The sequence below is a fragment of the Protomyctophum parallelum genome, assembly GCF_964188405.1.
Source record: "Protomyctophum parallelum genome assembly, chromosome: 21".
NCBI lineage: Eukaryota > Metazoa > Chordata > Actinopteri > Myctophiformes > Myctophidae > Protomyctophum > Protomyctophum parallelum.
This window is the reverse complement of record NC_139713.1, coordinates 7,891,910-7,904,062: the sequence shown is the minus strand read 5'-3', so window position 1 is coordinate 7,904,062 and position 12,153 is coordinate 7,891,910. Positions and strand designations below refer to the sequence as shown.

The following is a 12,153-nucleotide window of genomic DNA, read 5'->3' as shown; positions in this document are numbered from 1 at the left end:
AAAATCTTTGCTTCCGAGGGGTTCCTTCCTGGAATAACATATTTTCAGATGGTGGTCGGTGGCCAATTACATATCATTTTTGGGGTCCTTGACATGAAATATTGAGCACCACCGATACAGAAACATAGGTATTTCAGAAAACTGCCAGAATTTAGAAGAACATTTTTAGACCGGTCTGCTTCCTACTCGTCATAATTTAGGAGTGTTACTGTGGCTGTCAACGACCATGTGTCCTTGTCTGCTCCGTTGACATTGTGGTGCGCCCCAGGGTTCAATCCTTGGTTCCCTTTTTCTTCTCCCTGCACACATGCCCCTCCTCATGTGTTTTAATTATAGCCGTTTTAAGTGCGTCTCTTACCACTGCTATGCGGATGATAGCCCTTCTCTGTTAAACCTAAATGACTGCACTATGAAGCTCTCCTCCCTGCAAGAACGTTCAATACCTCAAGGATGGGAATGTCACCAAAGGAACCACATTTTGAACACTGCCAGAGTTAAATGAACACAGAGGACTTTACAGTCTAGACTGGGGTCCCCGGAAACCCACATCTAGAATTCACAACTATCTTTAGGTGTTCTCCGACGGGTGGCTGGCATCTCCCTTAGAGTTAGGGTGAGAAGTTCAGTCACACGGGAGAGACTCGGAGTAGAGCCGCTGCTCCTTCGCCCTGGAAAGGAGCCATGCTTAGGTGGTTCGGGGCATCTGGTTAGGATGCCTCTCGGGGGTCTCCCTATAGGGAGGTCCTCGATGGACAGACCGGGGCAGACCAAGGTGCGGATGGAGGGATTACATCGACTCACTGGCCTTGGAACGTCTCGGGATCCCCCAGGAGGAAGTCACTAATGTTGCTCTGGAGAGGGAAGTCTGGAGCTCTCTGGTGGACCCGACTACGGGTCGCGGGGGCAATAAAGCATTCCGGGGTAAATAAAGCATTCTGGTAGCCTACCTTATTCTTTGCCTCCTATTCTCTCTCCTGCTCTCCTGTGTCTATTCCTCCTGAAATCATCTAACTGTTCAATTGCTTATTTGATCAAGTAGCCTAGTATTATGCACAGCTGCCAACGATATCCTCATTATCCTGATATGCCGGCCTCTGCACGTCAACTTAATTTGAATGTCCCATGATGTAATGTTGTAGGACAGGACACTCACTGTCGCTCAATGTTCTCTCATGTATTGAAGTGCAGCCTATACACAATTATAAAAGACAGCTAAAATATGAATATATGAAAATACTAAAACCGAACCACAGCGCTATAGCGGCTATGGTTTAGTTCGCTCCCGTTTCGTCAACTGATTGTACATTGTCCACATTGAACTAGGGGTTCTTGAAAGAAAAGGTTGAGAATCACCAAACTACATACAGCATGAATAGTGGCTATAAACATCCACACAAGAGAGTCGGTCATTGAGTTGGATTCATTGTAAACGCACAGATATACTTGAAGCCATAAATCTTACCTGATCCTTCTCTGCTTTGTCTGAGAAGTCACTCAGGCTGGTGGAGGTGAGGTTTCGATGGGCGGTGGTGGGGCTACCTGTAGAGGATGGAAAAGGACACTTGAACCCCAGCATCTCTGTTCTGTTTTTTTTTACTAAGTTTAGAGCAACGTTTCCCAAACGTCGGGACCCATTTGTGAGTTTGCAGACACATTTTTATGGGTCCCTTTATTTTTGTTTTCTTACATTTTGTATTTAACTATTGTCTGTAGGAGAAAACTTTCGCACACCTAGGAATCAGGCGTATGCACAGGTGCGTAGGCCAGTGGACATCAATGAAAGCAATAGAATACACCCACACACTGTACATGAGTATTTTCTTATTTAAAGGTATATTCAGTGATTTCACTCAAAAAACCTTAGGTTTCGTTTTTGGCTGTGGGACCCAGCCTTTCGTCCAATCAGGATAGAGAGTCAAAAACGAAACCTAAGGTTTTTTGACCCCCAGGGGTTAACTGGGGACAGGGAGTAACTCCTTATATGGCCAGCACACTCTATAGTAGGGAGGATTATCACAACAAAACAAAAAAATAAGTGATATTTGAATTAAGTGAAATCACTGAATATACCTTTAATGAAGCAACGTTTTGGTCCATCCGGACCTTTCTCAGGCATCAAAGGAAGGTCCGGAGGGACCGAAACGTTGCTTCATTAAATAAGAAAATACTCATGTACCGAGCAAATACACAGGGTGCGGATGTATTCTATTGCTTTCAAATATTATCATTTCAAAAAATAAAATAAAAAATGTTTTTTGTCAGTAATTTCATGAAGAAATCAAAGAAATATATAAATAAGAAATTCCATAAATTAGAAAAAGCATATGTTTAGGAAGTAGTGAAAATAGCCGATCTACAAGCTTGTAGATCTGGTATTTTCGCTAGTTTGGGTCCCGGCTTGGGAACCACTGCCCTAGAGGGTTCAAGTGGTTAAAGTTTGGGAACCACTGCCATAGAGGGTTCAAGTGGTTCAACGGAAGAGCTCTGACCTCATCGTTGCTTTTGGAAGATACTGAATAAAGAGACAGAAATAGCAGAAAAAGACAAGAGACCCTAATTTCTCCCAGGAGAAGTGATGAAGAGAAACAGAAATATTTGGGGGACAGTTGCAAAGCAAATAGTTTAACACTGATGTAAGATTTGATGTAAGATGTAAGACGTTCTTTAATTCTGCAGTCATCAGCCTTAATGAAACCGTTTGAATCACAACATCGTTAGATGGAGAGTTTAAATGAGAGTTAAAAACTGAAGCTCCCATTCCAACAACCTAAATATCAATAACAGAAAGATAGCCGTCATTTATGAACAATAACCAGACCGGTGCCTGGCTGTAGAGCACCGGGTGGGTAACGATAAAGATGGAGGTCCATGCCCCACCCCGGCTACGCAATACCCGTTGTACCCGCGTCAGAGTACCCGTTCCACCCATCTGTCTGTGTCCCTTTTATGCCCATAAATGGAGATGTCTGTATCCGTCTCTCTGTGTCCCTTTATTCCTACTGTATATATGGAGTTCTGTGTCAGCCATGCCCAAATATGAAGTGTGTCGCCTAATCTCAATGTGACGTCATGGGATGTACAGGTGAGGTCCTGCACTGGCAGAGCCTGACCTGAGCTTTTTGTGTTCTCGAGTTATGTGGATTACAGATTTACAGATGTACTGTACACAGACGTACAGTACAGAGATGTGGAGCATTTCTAGAGATATCTGCCCTGTTTTATTCAGGGGATATCACTGGAAACTCTCCTTGTCTTAGTCCGTCTGCAATAATATTCATAACAATAACACTGTTTGTAACAAAATCTTTATAGGCCTATTCCCAATAATTCTGGGAGGATTTATTTTAGTTTTTTATTATTTTATCCGATTGTAAAATAAGTGGTCATGTTTGAGTGGAACCCACTGCACTGTCTGGACATCCAAAAGCAGCTTATGATGGAATTTAATCTTTGCTTTTGTTATTGTTAATGTGCCATTTTATTGTGGGCAGGCTTAAAAGTCTTAACAACAAGACCTGTCTTCAACGGGAGAGCATCTGTGGCATTTTAGATTGTACTTTACAAGCTCACTTTGTGCCACACTGGGAACTTGTGCCATTTTGGCGAAATCTTTTTTTTTAATATACACATATAATTTTGAATTATGAACAGTGTGAGAACTACTGATTTAGAAGGAATTTGTAGAATCGATCTCAGGTCATAACGTGTAAGAAATATTGAAGGAGTGTCGTTGCTTGTTGACAACTATATTCTGGACAATAATGCAATTACTCCATAGATAAAGACAACTCTCTAGAACAGGGGTAGGCAACCTTAGGCACCAGTGCCAACATTGGCAGAAAGGAGGGTGATCACTGGCACACTGGCAAGTGTGTGAGAGAGTATTTTTGGTTTTGAATAAACTATTTAAAAAAAATGCAGTCAAATAAATTAAGTCCCTCTCATTTGTGTGTAAATTACATCCTGCACTCTACATTCATTAAAACTGAACTCTGTTATTGCCCTGAGTCTAATGATCATTATAACAACGTGAAAGAAAATCTTTAAAAAAAGGAAAAACTTTTTAATTGTGGACAAGCAAAATGTTGGAATTTTTCACGTGGTGTCATTAAAATTAATTAATGTCGATATGACGATCTAGAAAATAAAAACATGGCACTTCATTTAAAAAAAGCTCTAGAACAGTAGGTACATATATACTGTACAGTGTACACTAGTAAAATAATACTGAGGATTTTTGGTTCAAGGATTCATTCTTGTTCAAACATTCCTACATTATATTGTTCTGGTTCCTCAGACATTGTAGCAGAACAAAATATGTTTTACTCTCATGTACTGTACCCGTACACAAGATACGAACAATAAAGAAACGTTGTAACAGTTGTGTAAAATTCTCAGTGTTAATAAGATCTAACGAAACGGACCTGTTGTAAGGTCATCGGGGTAAGTAAGGCTTTCTGTGTAGTTTGCTGTAACCACAAAGTACAGAGGTGCATGTTAATTGTATCTTTTATTTTTGCTGAAGTTTACAGTCGTGTCAACAACAGTAATTATTAAAGGCTTGAGGCCATTATTCTCAACAATATTCTATTTTTTCTTTTGTTTATTGACTGTGGGTTAGAGATATACTGTACTGTGGGACATCCTCGTATATCTTCTGTGATGATCTCATGCTAAATGATGTCAGGTACGGTTTCCTTTCCGCACTAAGTGTTTCTGCAGGTTTAGGCAAGTTCCATTTAAATGCCACTCAGCATCCCTATTCTGCGAGCCCCGTAGCTCAGCTATTCACAGAGGAGGGATTTGGTGCAGAAATAATTAATTCACAAAAAATAATAGCTGTCGTTTACGGATTTGAACTATAAGCAGGGTTTAAGTGGTTAAAGGGATTGTGACATTAAAAAAAAGGTTTTGGAATTGTTCTTGTTTTTTTTAGGTTTTCTAATCTCAATTGCACCCAAATATGAACTTTTAACATTCAGTAGATTTTCTGTGATCTGGGGTTTTCTGGCTCAAACAGGTGCTCTGATTTGCCGGCAGTAAGTGCCATCACTTACTGCAAATCCCATATATGTCAATGGGATTTGCCAGCAGATGTCACTGTTTTCACTGTGTTGCCTGTTTTCATTGTAGCTCAAAAGGCCCAAAAAACCCCAAAGAAAACTTCAGACCACAGAAAATCCACTGAATGTTCAAAGTTCAGGTTTTTTGGGTGTAATTGAGGTCATAAAACCTAAAAGAAAAAGAAAAATAAATGAAAATGAATGTCATAAAACCTTTAAGACCAATCTTGTTTTACCCACCCGTGATATTTGAAACCCTGCTACTACACTATGTCCTGTTAAGCTCGCCCACCAGGCTTTCCACGACCTTTGGAGGAAAGCCTGTTCTCTGTTTCATTTCGGTATATGAACGGCTCGGGAGCGGATGATATCGCTACGTCATGTTGTAGTGTTGTTTTGTAAGTCGACGGGCAGCGATATCATCCGCTCCCGCCCGGATCATATACCGAAATGAAATGGTGCCCAGGCTACTGTCCTGTAGGAGTGATGCTGCCCAGGCTACTGTCCTGTAGGAGTGATGCTGCTAGTGACTCAGGCTACTGTCCTGTAGGAGTGATGCTGCTAGTGACCCAGGCTACTGTCCTGTAGGAGTGATGCTGCTAGTGACCCAGGCTACTGTCCTGTAGGAGTGATGCTGCTAGTGGCCCAGGCTACTGTCCTGTAGGAGTGATGCTGATAATGGCCCAGGCTACTGTCCTGTAGGAGTGATGCTGCTAGTGGCCCAGGCTACTGTCCTGTAGGAGTGATGCTGCTAGTGACCCAGGCTACTGTCCTGTAGGAGTGATGCTGCTAGTGACCCAGGCTACTGTCCTGTAGGAGTGATGCTGCTAGTGACCCAGGCTACTGTCCTGTAGGAGTGATGCTGCTAGTGACCCAGGCTACTGTCCTGTAGGAGTGATGCTGCTAGTGACCCAGGCTACTGTCCTGTAGGAGTGATGCTGCTAGTGACCCAGGCTACTGTCCTGTAGGAGTGATGCTGCTAGTGACCCAGGCTACTGTCCTGTAGGAGTGATGCTGCTAGTGACCCAGGCTACTGTCCTGTAGGAGTGATGCTGCTAGTGACCCAGGCTACTGTCCTGTAGGAGTGATGCTGCTAATGACCCAGGCTACTGTCCTGTAGGAGTGATGCTGCTAGTGACCCAGGCTACTGTCCTGTAGGAGTGATGCTGCTAGTGACCCAGGCTACTGTCCTGTAGGAGTGATGCTGCTAGTGACCCAGGCTACTGTCCTGTAGGAGTGATGCTGCTAATGACCCAGGCTACTGTCCTGTAGGAGTGATGCTGCTAGTGACCCAGGCTACTGTCCTGTAGGAGTGATGCTGCTAGTGACCCAGGCTACTGTCCTGTAGGAGTGATGCTGCTAGTGGCCCAGGCTACTGTCCTGTAGGAGTGATGCTGCTAGTGACCCAGGCTACTGTCCTGTAGGAGTGATGCTGCTAGTGACCCAGGCTACTGTCCTGTAGGAGTGATGCTGCTAGTGACCCTTGTCTTGTATCCTGACTTACTCTCTCCAATGCTGGAGCTTCTCTTGAACGCCTCACACGTGTCCTCTAGGTCTTGGGGGAATATACAAGGCACGGAGGGTTCCAGGGGGCTGCGCGCTTTAACCCCCCGATGCCCCAATGTGGACAGGACAACAGGACAGAGACAGAGACAGCGATGTCCCACAGGGTGCAGGACAGGAGGACAGAGACGTCCCACAGAGGAAGAGAAAAGAGGGGAAAAGATTGGAAAAGGAGATAAGAAACAGGAGTCACTTTTTTTTTTTTTTTGAAAAATTAAAAGCAGAAAGAATTAAAAGCTGCATAAAAAGAATGAAAAGAAAGAAAGCTTGGGCTTAATTTATACTTGGTGGCACGCTGGTGTTGTACAGCGGCCGGATAAGTTCACACGCAGCACACACACCACTGTGCGCAACAAGGTATAAGTCAAGACTTAGGCTAAGAAACAATCAGCAGATACTGTAGCTGCAGATACTGTAGATAACAGTTGCTCGAATGACATTCAAAGCATATTACTAGTTACGGAGTATTGATTTCCAAACACTATTAATGCAGTTCTGTTGGGAGGTGAATACTTTCATACCTTTCATATGTTATTAATATACTAGTACTACTACTACAAGACAATAAGCAGCAATGCAATCTTTGATAAATGTAATATTGCCGTTACTTTTTGGGATTAAAATTCAAAAGTAGCATACTACTACTAGTCAAGCCTACTATGATCCAAGTATAGGATGTTAATTAACAAAAAAAAAAAACTAAACTAAAGAAAACGTTAGAATATAGAATGTGGCATAAACCGACATAAGAACTAACTAAATGGCTGCAATATTAAAGTTCCCTTCGGCATGACGACCTACCGTTCTCCTGGTTGGAGAACATTCGACTGGCGCTGGACACCGTCTTGCCGATGTCGGCCAGCGAGCGCAGGTTGGACTTCTTGGTCTGGTGGCGATGCCTCCGGAGCAGCGTGAACATCACCTTCTCCTTCATGTCCGCCTTCAGATGACCGCTCTCTATCTGACTGTCTGTGAGCAGCTCTGAGGGGGGAGGAACACGTACATGAGAATATATACAGTATACACAGGTATATGCAACATCTCGTTAATATCAAGGAATCAGTGTTGAACTCCTCTCACTGAGAGCTAGCTTTGAGAAATGGCTACAAACACTACAATACTACAAACACCGTCTACTGAAAACACAAGTCGTTGGTCAGTGAGCGACTATCTGCAGCTGCTGAAGAGATATTTAGTGACCGAATTATAACAGAGTACGAGGACACAGCTTTCAGTTTGAAGCAAGACATTGACAACAAACTAAACATGAGCTCAGGTCTAAATGAGTTAATTAACCTGCCCAGGAGCAGGGATAAAACATACAGTACATTATACCCACCACCAGGCCATCAAAATGAAATGAATGACAATAAGAAAGCTAGGCCTCTTACCGACGACCTGTGGCAGTGTGGTGGCCTCCAGGTCCAGCATGATGGTGCCTTTCTCAATGCAGGTCTTCAGCTCCATCAGACTGTGGAGGGACAGCGTGGCCACATGAGGCTTACTCCAGCGCTCTCCACCCTCCTCCACCGTCTCCTCAAACTTGATCCACCTGGTGGAGGAAAAAAGGCCAGAGAGATGTACCTTTAGTTCTCTGGCTGTGACACACAGAGATGTACCTTTAGTTCTCTGGCTGTGACACACAGAGATGTACCTTTAGTTCTCTGGCTGCGACACCTCACAGAGATGTACCTTTAGTTCTCTGGCTGCGACACACAGAGATGTACCTTTAGTTCTCTGGCTGTGACACACAGAGATGTACCTTTAGTTCTCTGGCTGTGACACACAGAGATGTACCTTTAGTTCTCTGGCTGCGACACCTCACAGAGATGTACCTTTAGTTCTCTGGCTGCGACACACAGAGATGTACCTTTAGTTCTCTGGCTGCGACACCTCACAGAGATGTACCTTTAGTTCTCTGGCTGCGACACCTCACAGAGATGTACCTTTAGTTCTCTGGCTGCGACACCTCACAGAGATGTACCTTTAGTTCTCTGGCTGCGACACCTCACAGAGATGTACCTTTAGTTCTCTGGCTGCGACACACAGAGATGTACCTTTAGTTCTCTGGCTGTGACACACAGAGATGTACCTTTAGTTCTCTGGCTGCGACACCTCACAGAGATGTACCTTTAGTTCTCTGGCTGCGACACACAGAGATGTACCTTTAGTTCTCTGGCTGCGACACACAGAGATGTACCTTTAGTTCTCTGGCTGCGACACCTCACAGAGATGTACCTTTAGTTCTCTGGCTGCGACACCTCACAGAGATGTACCTTTAGTTCTCTGGCTGCGACACACAGAGATGTACCTTTAGTTCTCTGGCTGCGACACACAGAGATGTACCTTTAGTTCTCTGGCTGCGACACCTCAGGAATAGGAGTAAAAGGCCAGAGAGATGTAGCTTTAGTTCTCTGGCTGCGGCACCTCAGAAATGGTCACTTTAATTTGAACTGGGGACACTGACAATTTATTAAGCACTTGGAATTGTAGGAGTTGGGGCAGTACATTTAGTTACTTTGACTCGGTTCCACAGATAACTGTGGAAATAGTTCTAGATTCTAGTTATAGATCTACCATATCACAAGATTGACTATTACCAAAATGTTGCCTCTTTTTACATTATTTGACAATTTGGCCAATGTTTGAGCAGTTTTTATACTGTCCGTTGATTATACTTTTGAAGCAGTTTCTTTCTTTCTGGTCTTATGGTTCCTTAAATGTTCCTTAAAGGTTAAATGGTCCCTTAACCCATTTAGACCGGACGTCGAAATTAAAAAAAGGTCTTCTGAAAGAATATATATTCAAAGATTTGTGCAGCAATTTCACGACTTTTCAAAAATAGCGGACCTACAAGCTTGTAGCGTGCCACTCGGTGGCGCGCTATGAGCTTGTAGATCTGCTATTTTTCAATAGCTAAAGCATAACATAATGCTAACACCAAAAGGGGTTCCGCCCCAAATGGGTTAAGGTCTTATGGGTCCTTAAATTGTTAATTCACTGTCATCTGGGGAGAGGGACATGGTGGCTATAGGGTCCATGTGGTTAAAATAATGCCCAGTCACATAGTTGGCAATACATCAAGTGAGACAGCGAGACAAGCACAGCTTAAAACAAAAACCTCAGTGTACTGTACGTGTAAAGGTACAGTCAACAACCCCCAAAAAAGGGGGTTCCTGCACTACTAAACCCGTCCTGGGTAAACATGAACATTATCCAGTCTCAATTGTATTCTAAAATGATAAAAACAATGTTTTCGTTAATTAGACAGAAATGTTTATAAAGCATCCTTGTACCAAAGACGAGAGAAAAGAGACAGAGAGAAGGAATGTGTTTAGGGTTATAGGCTTGAATTATATTTTTTCCCAGGAAGCTACCCATGCCGAAAGTAAATGCGGGACAGAAATAAAACCAAACAAAGGATTTCATATATTTTTACAGCCAAATAAGGGCTACAAACAAAAGGCGACAAGGAGAGCTCCCTTTTCTTTACACAACAAATCCCACCATGTTGTGAATCGTTCACAGTTCATGGAGAGAAAATACGGGATGCAGGATCAGAATGTATAAAAACAGGGATTAGCAAACGCTCAGCTGGAGACCCAAAAGAGACATGTGTTCTCTTCCCAGTACCCAGAGAGACATTATGAATATAATCAACCACTTTTCAATAAGCATTAACCCATTCTGACCTGAGATCAGATTCATACGAGGTTTTCACTGGACACACACTGGTCTGATTAACCCATTCTGACCTGAGATCAGATTCTAAAAATGTCAGTCGTTCTTCGATTTTTCAAAAATAGCAGACCTACAAGCTCGTATCGCGCCACTCGGTGGCGCGATACGAGCTTGTAGGTCTGCTATCAATCTACAAGCTAGATCTGCTATTCCGAAATGTTTTTGAAAAGCTTTTGACAAAAAACAAATGTATTTATTTTTTGGAAAATACACTAGACGTTTCCTTTTTAGTAGTAGTAAAAAAATAATATTCCTATTCGTGACCGATGAAATAAAATAAAAGGTTCTGTGACCCATGTTGACTGATCAGAGTTTCTGAGGCTAGAGTTCAGGTGACGTTTGGCGTTGGAACACGTGCTGCAGAAGACGGCGCCGCCCGTCTTTAGGAGCATTAATTCAGACCATGCATATATAACTCAACCCTGAAGGCATGTCTGAGGTGCTCTGCTTTAATAATGCCCTCTCACGTCTCCGCTATACAATGGCCCATTCTCTGGAGCCATGAGGATGGGGTTTCCTCTGGGGATAAGGTATCCATCCCTCTGGCTACGCTCCACACGCCTCGCTCGGACCCAGCCATCTTGAAGAGCAGAGGGCGGAAAATAAAAACCTCAGGGGGTTCACTGATTCACCCGCTATCTCACGCAGTCTTAACACAGTACATGATTGTTGATGGGAGTCAGACACCGGGACGCAAGACACCGCCAAGTCAGACATCAGTTCAGTACAGCAGCGGCTCTCAAGAGTGGGGTCCTTGAGGGAGGTTCCAGGGGGTCCCCAGGGGTCCTTGAGGGAGTTCCAGGGGGTCCCCAGCTAAATGATAGTTTGGAACCAGATGGACCCTTATGGGTCTGTAACTCTGAGAGTCCATTTGTACACTCTCAAGAGTTAAATTGACATCGATTTTAACAATATAAATTGGGGTCTCAAGAGATAGAAATGCCATTAAATGGGGGTCCGTAACCTAATGCATGTCAAACTGGGGGTCCTGGCGTGCAAGAGGTTATGCGTGTGCTAGCTCCTTTTAAATGTTCATCGTCCATTTTTGTCTGTGCGAATAAAAATGTGAGTGTGTGCGACTGCAAGATGGTTTGGGAGAATTCACAGCTGAGGAGACACTGGTGTTGCCATCCCTAAACAAACATGAAAAGTCCATAGACTTGGCTGGCAAACAATGTCATCATAACTATACCTGAAACAAACATTAAAGTCCATAGCTGTAGCTGGCGACAGGGAATTTATAATTAGGCTCTAACCAACAAATATACAAGTCCATAGCTGGGGACAGGGAATTTATAATTAGGCTCTAAAAAAACCATTAAAAGTCCATAGACTTGGCTGCATTGGCTGGAGTACACTGGATTCTATCCGGGTCCATATAGGAACCATTAAAGCAGAGCCTTCAACGGTTGACAGAACGGTATGTTCTGTGTAACCACAAGGCCATCTCCCTCCCTCCCTCCCTCTACACACCACTGGGAAAATATAAGTGGAACTACCATTTTGTGGTCAGTTCCTCTTTGACCAAAACAAAATTTAATATATTTATTATCCAATTACATTTTCTTCGTGAATAAATAACACTCTGGCTGCAGTAGAGGACCTATACTGTAAACAATGTGATAATCTAATAATCTATTGCACATAAATATAAATTGCACATAAATATAAATGAGGAGACAACTTTAACCCATTCTGAACGGGCACCCATTTTGGTGTTGGCATCATGTTATGCTTTAGCTATTGAAAAATAGCAGATCTACAAGCTCATATCGCGCCACCGAGT

General features: G+C 43.2%; 1 protein-coding gene across 2 annotated transcripts in view; it reads right to left on the bottom strand.

Annotated features, from left to right (window-relative positions):
* Positions 1-12,153, bottom strand: part of LOC310879331 (electrogenic sodium bicarbonate cotransporter 1-like) — a 94,257-nt gene that overhangs the window by 39,101 nt on the left and 43,003 nt on the right. For both annotated transcript variants that reach the window (XM_083793920.1, XM_083793921.1), the window contains exons 5-7: positions 8,018-8,178; positions 7,428-7,607; positions 1,463-1,539 (exon numbers count right to left, since the gene is read on the bottom strand). In XM_083793920.1, the coding sequence (XP_083650046.1) occupies positions 1,463-1,539; positions 7,428-7,607; positions 8,018-8,178 (418 nt within the window). The remainder of the gene's footprint in view (positions 1-1,462; positions 1,540-7,427; positions 7,608-8,017; positions 8,179-12,153) is intronic.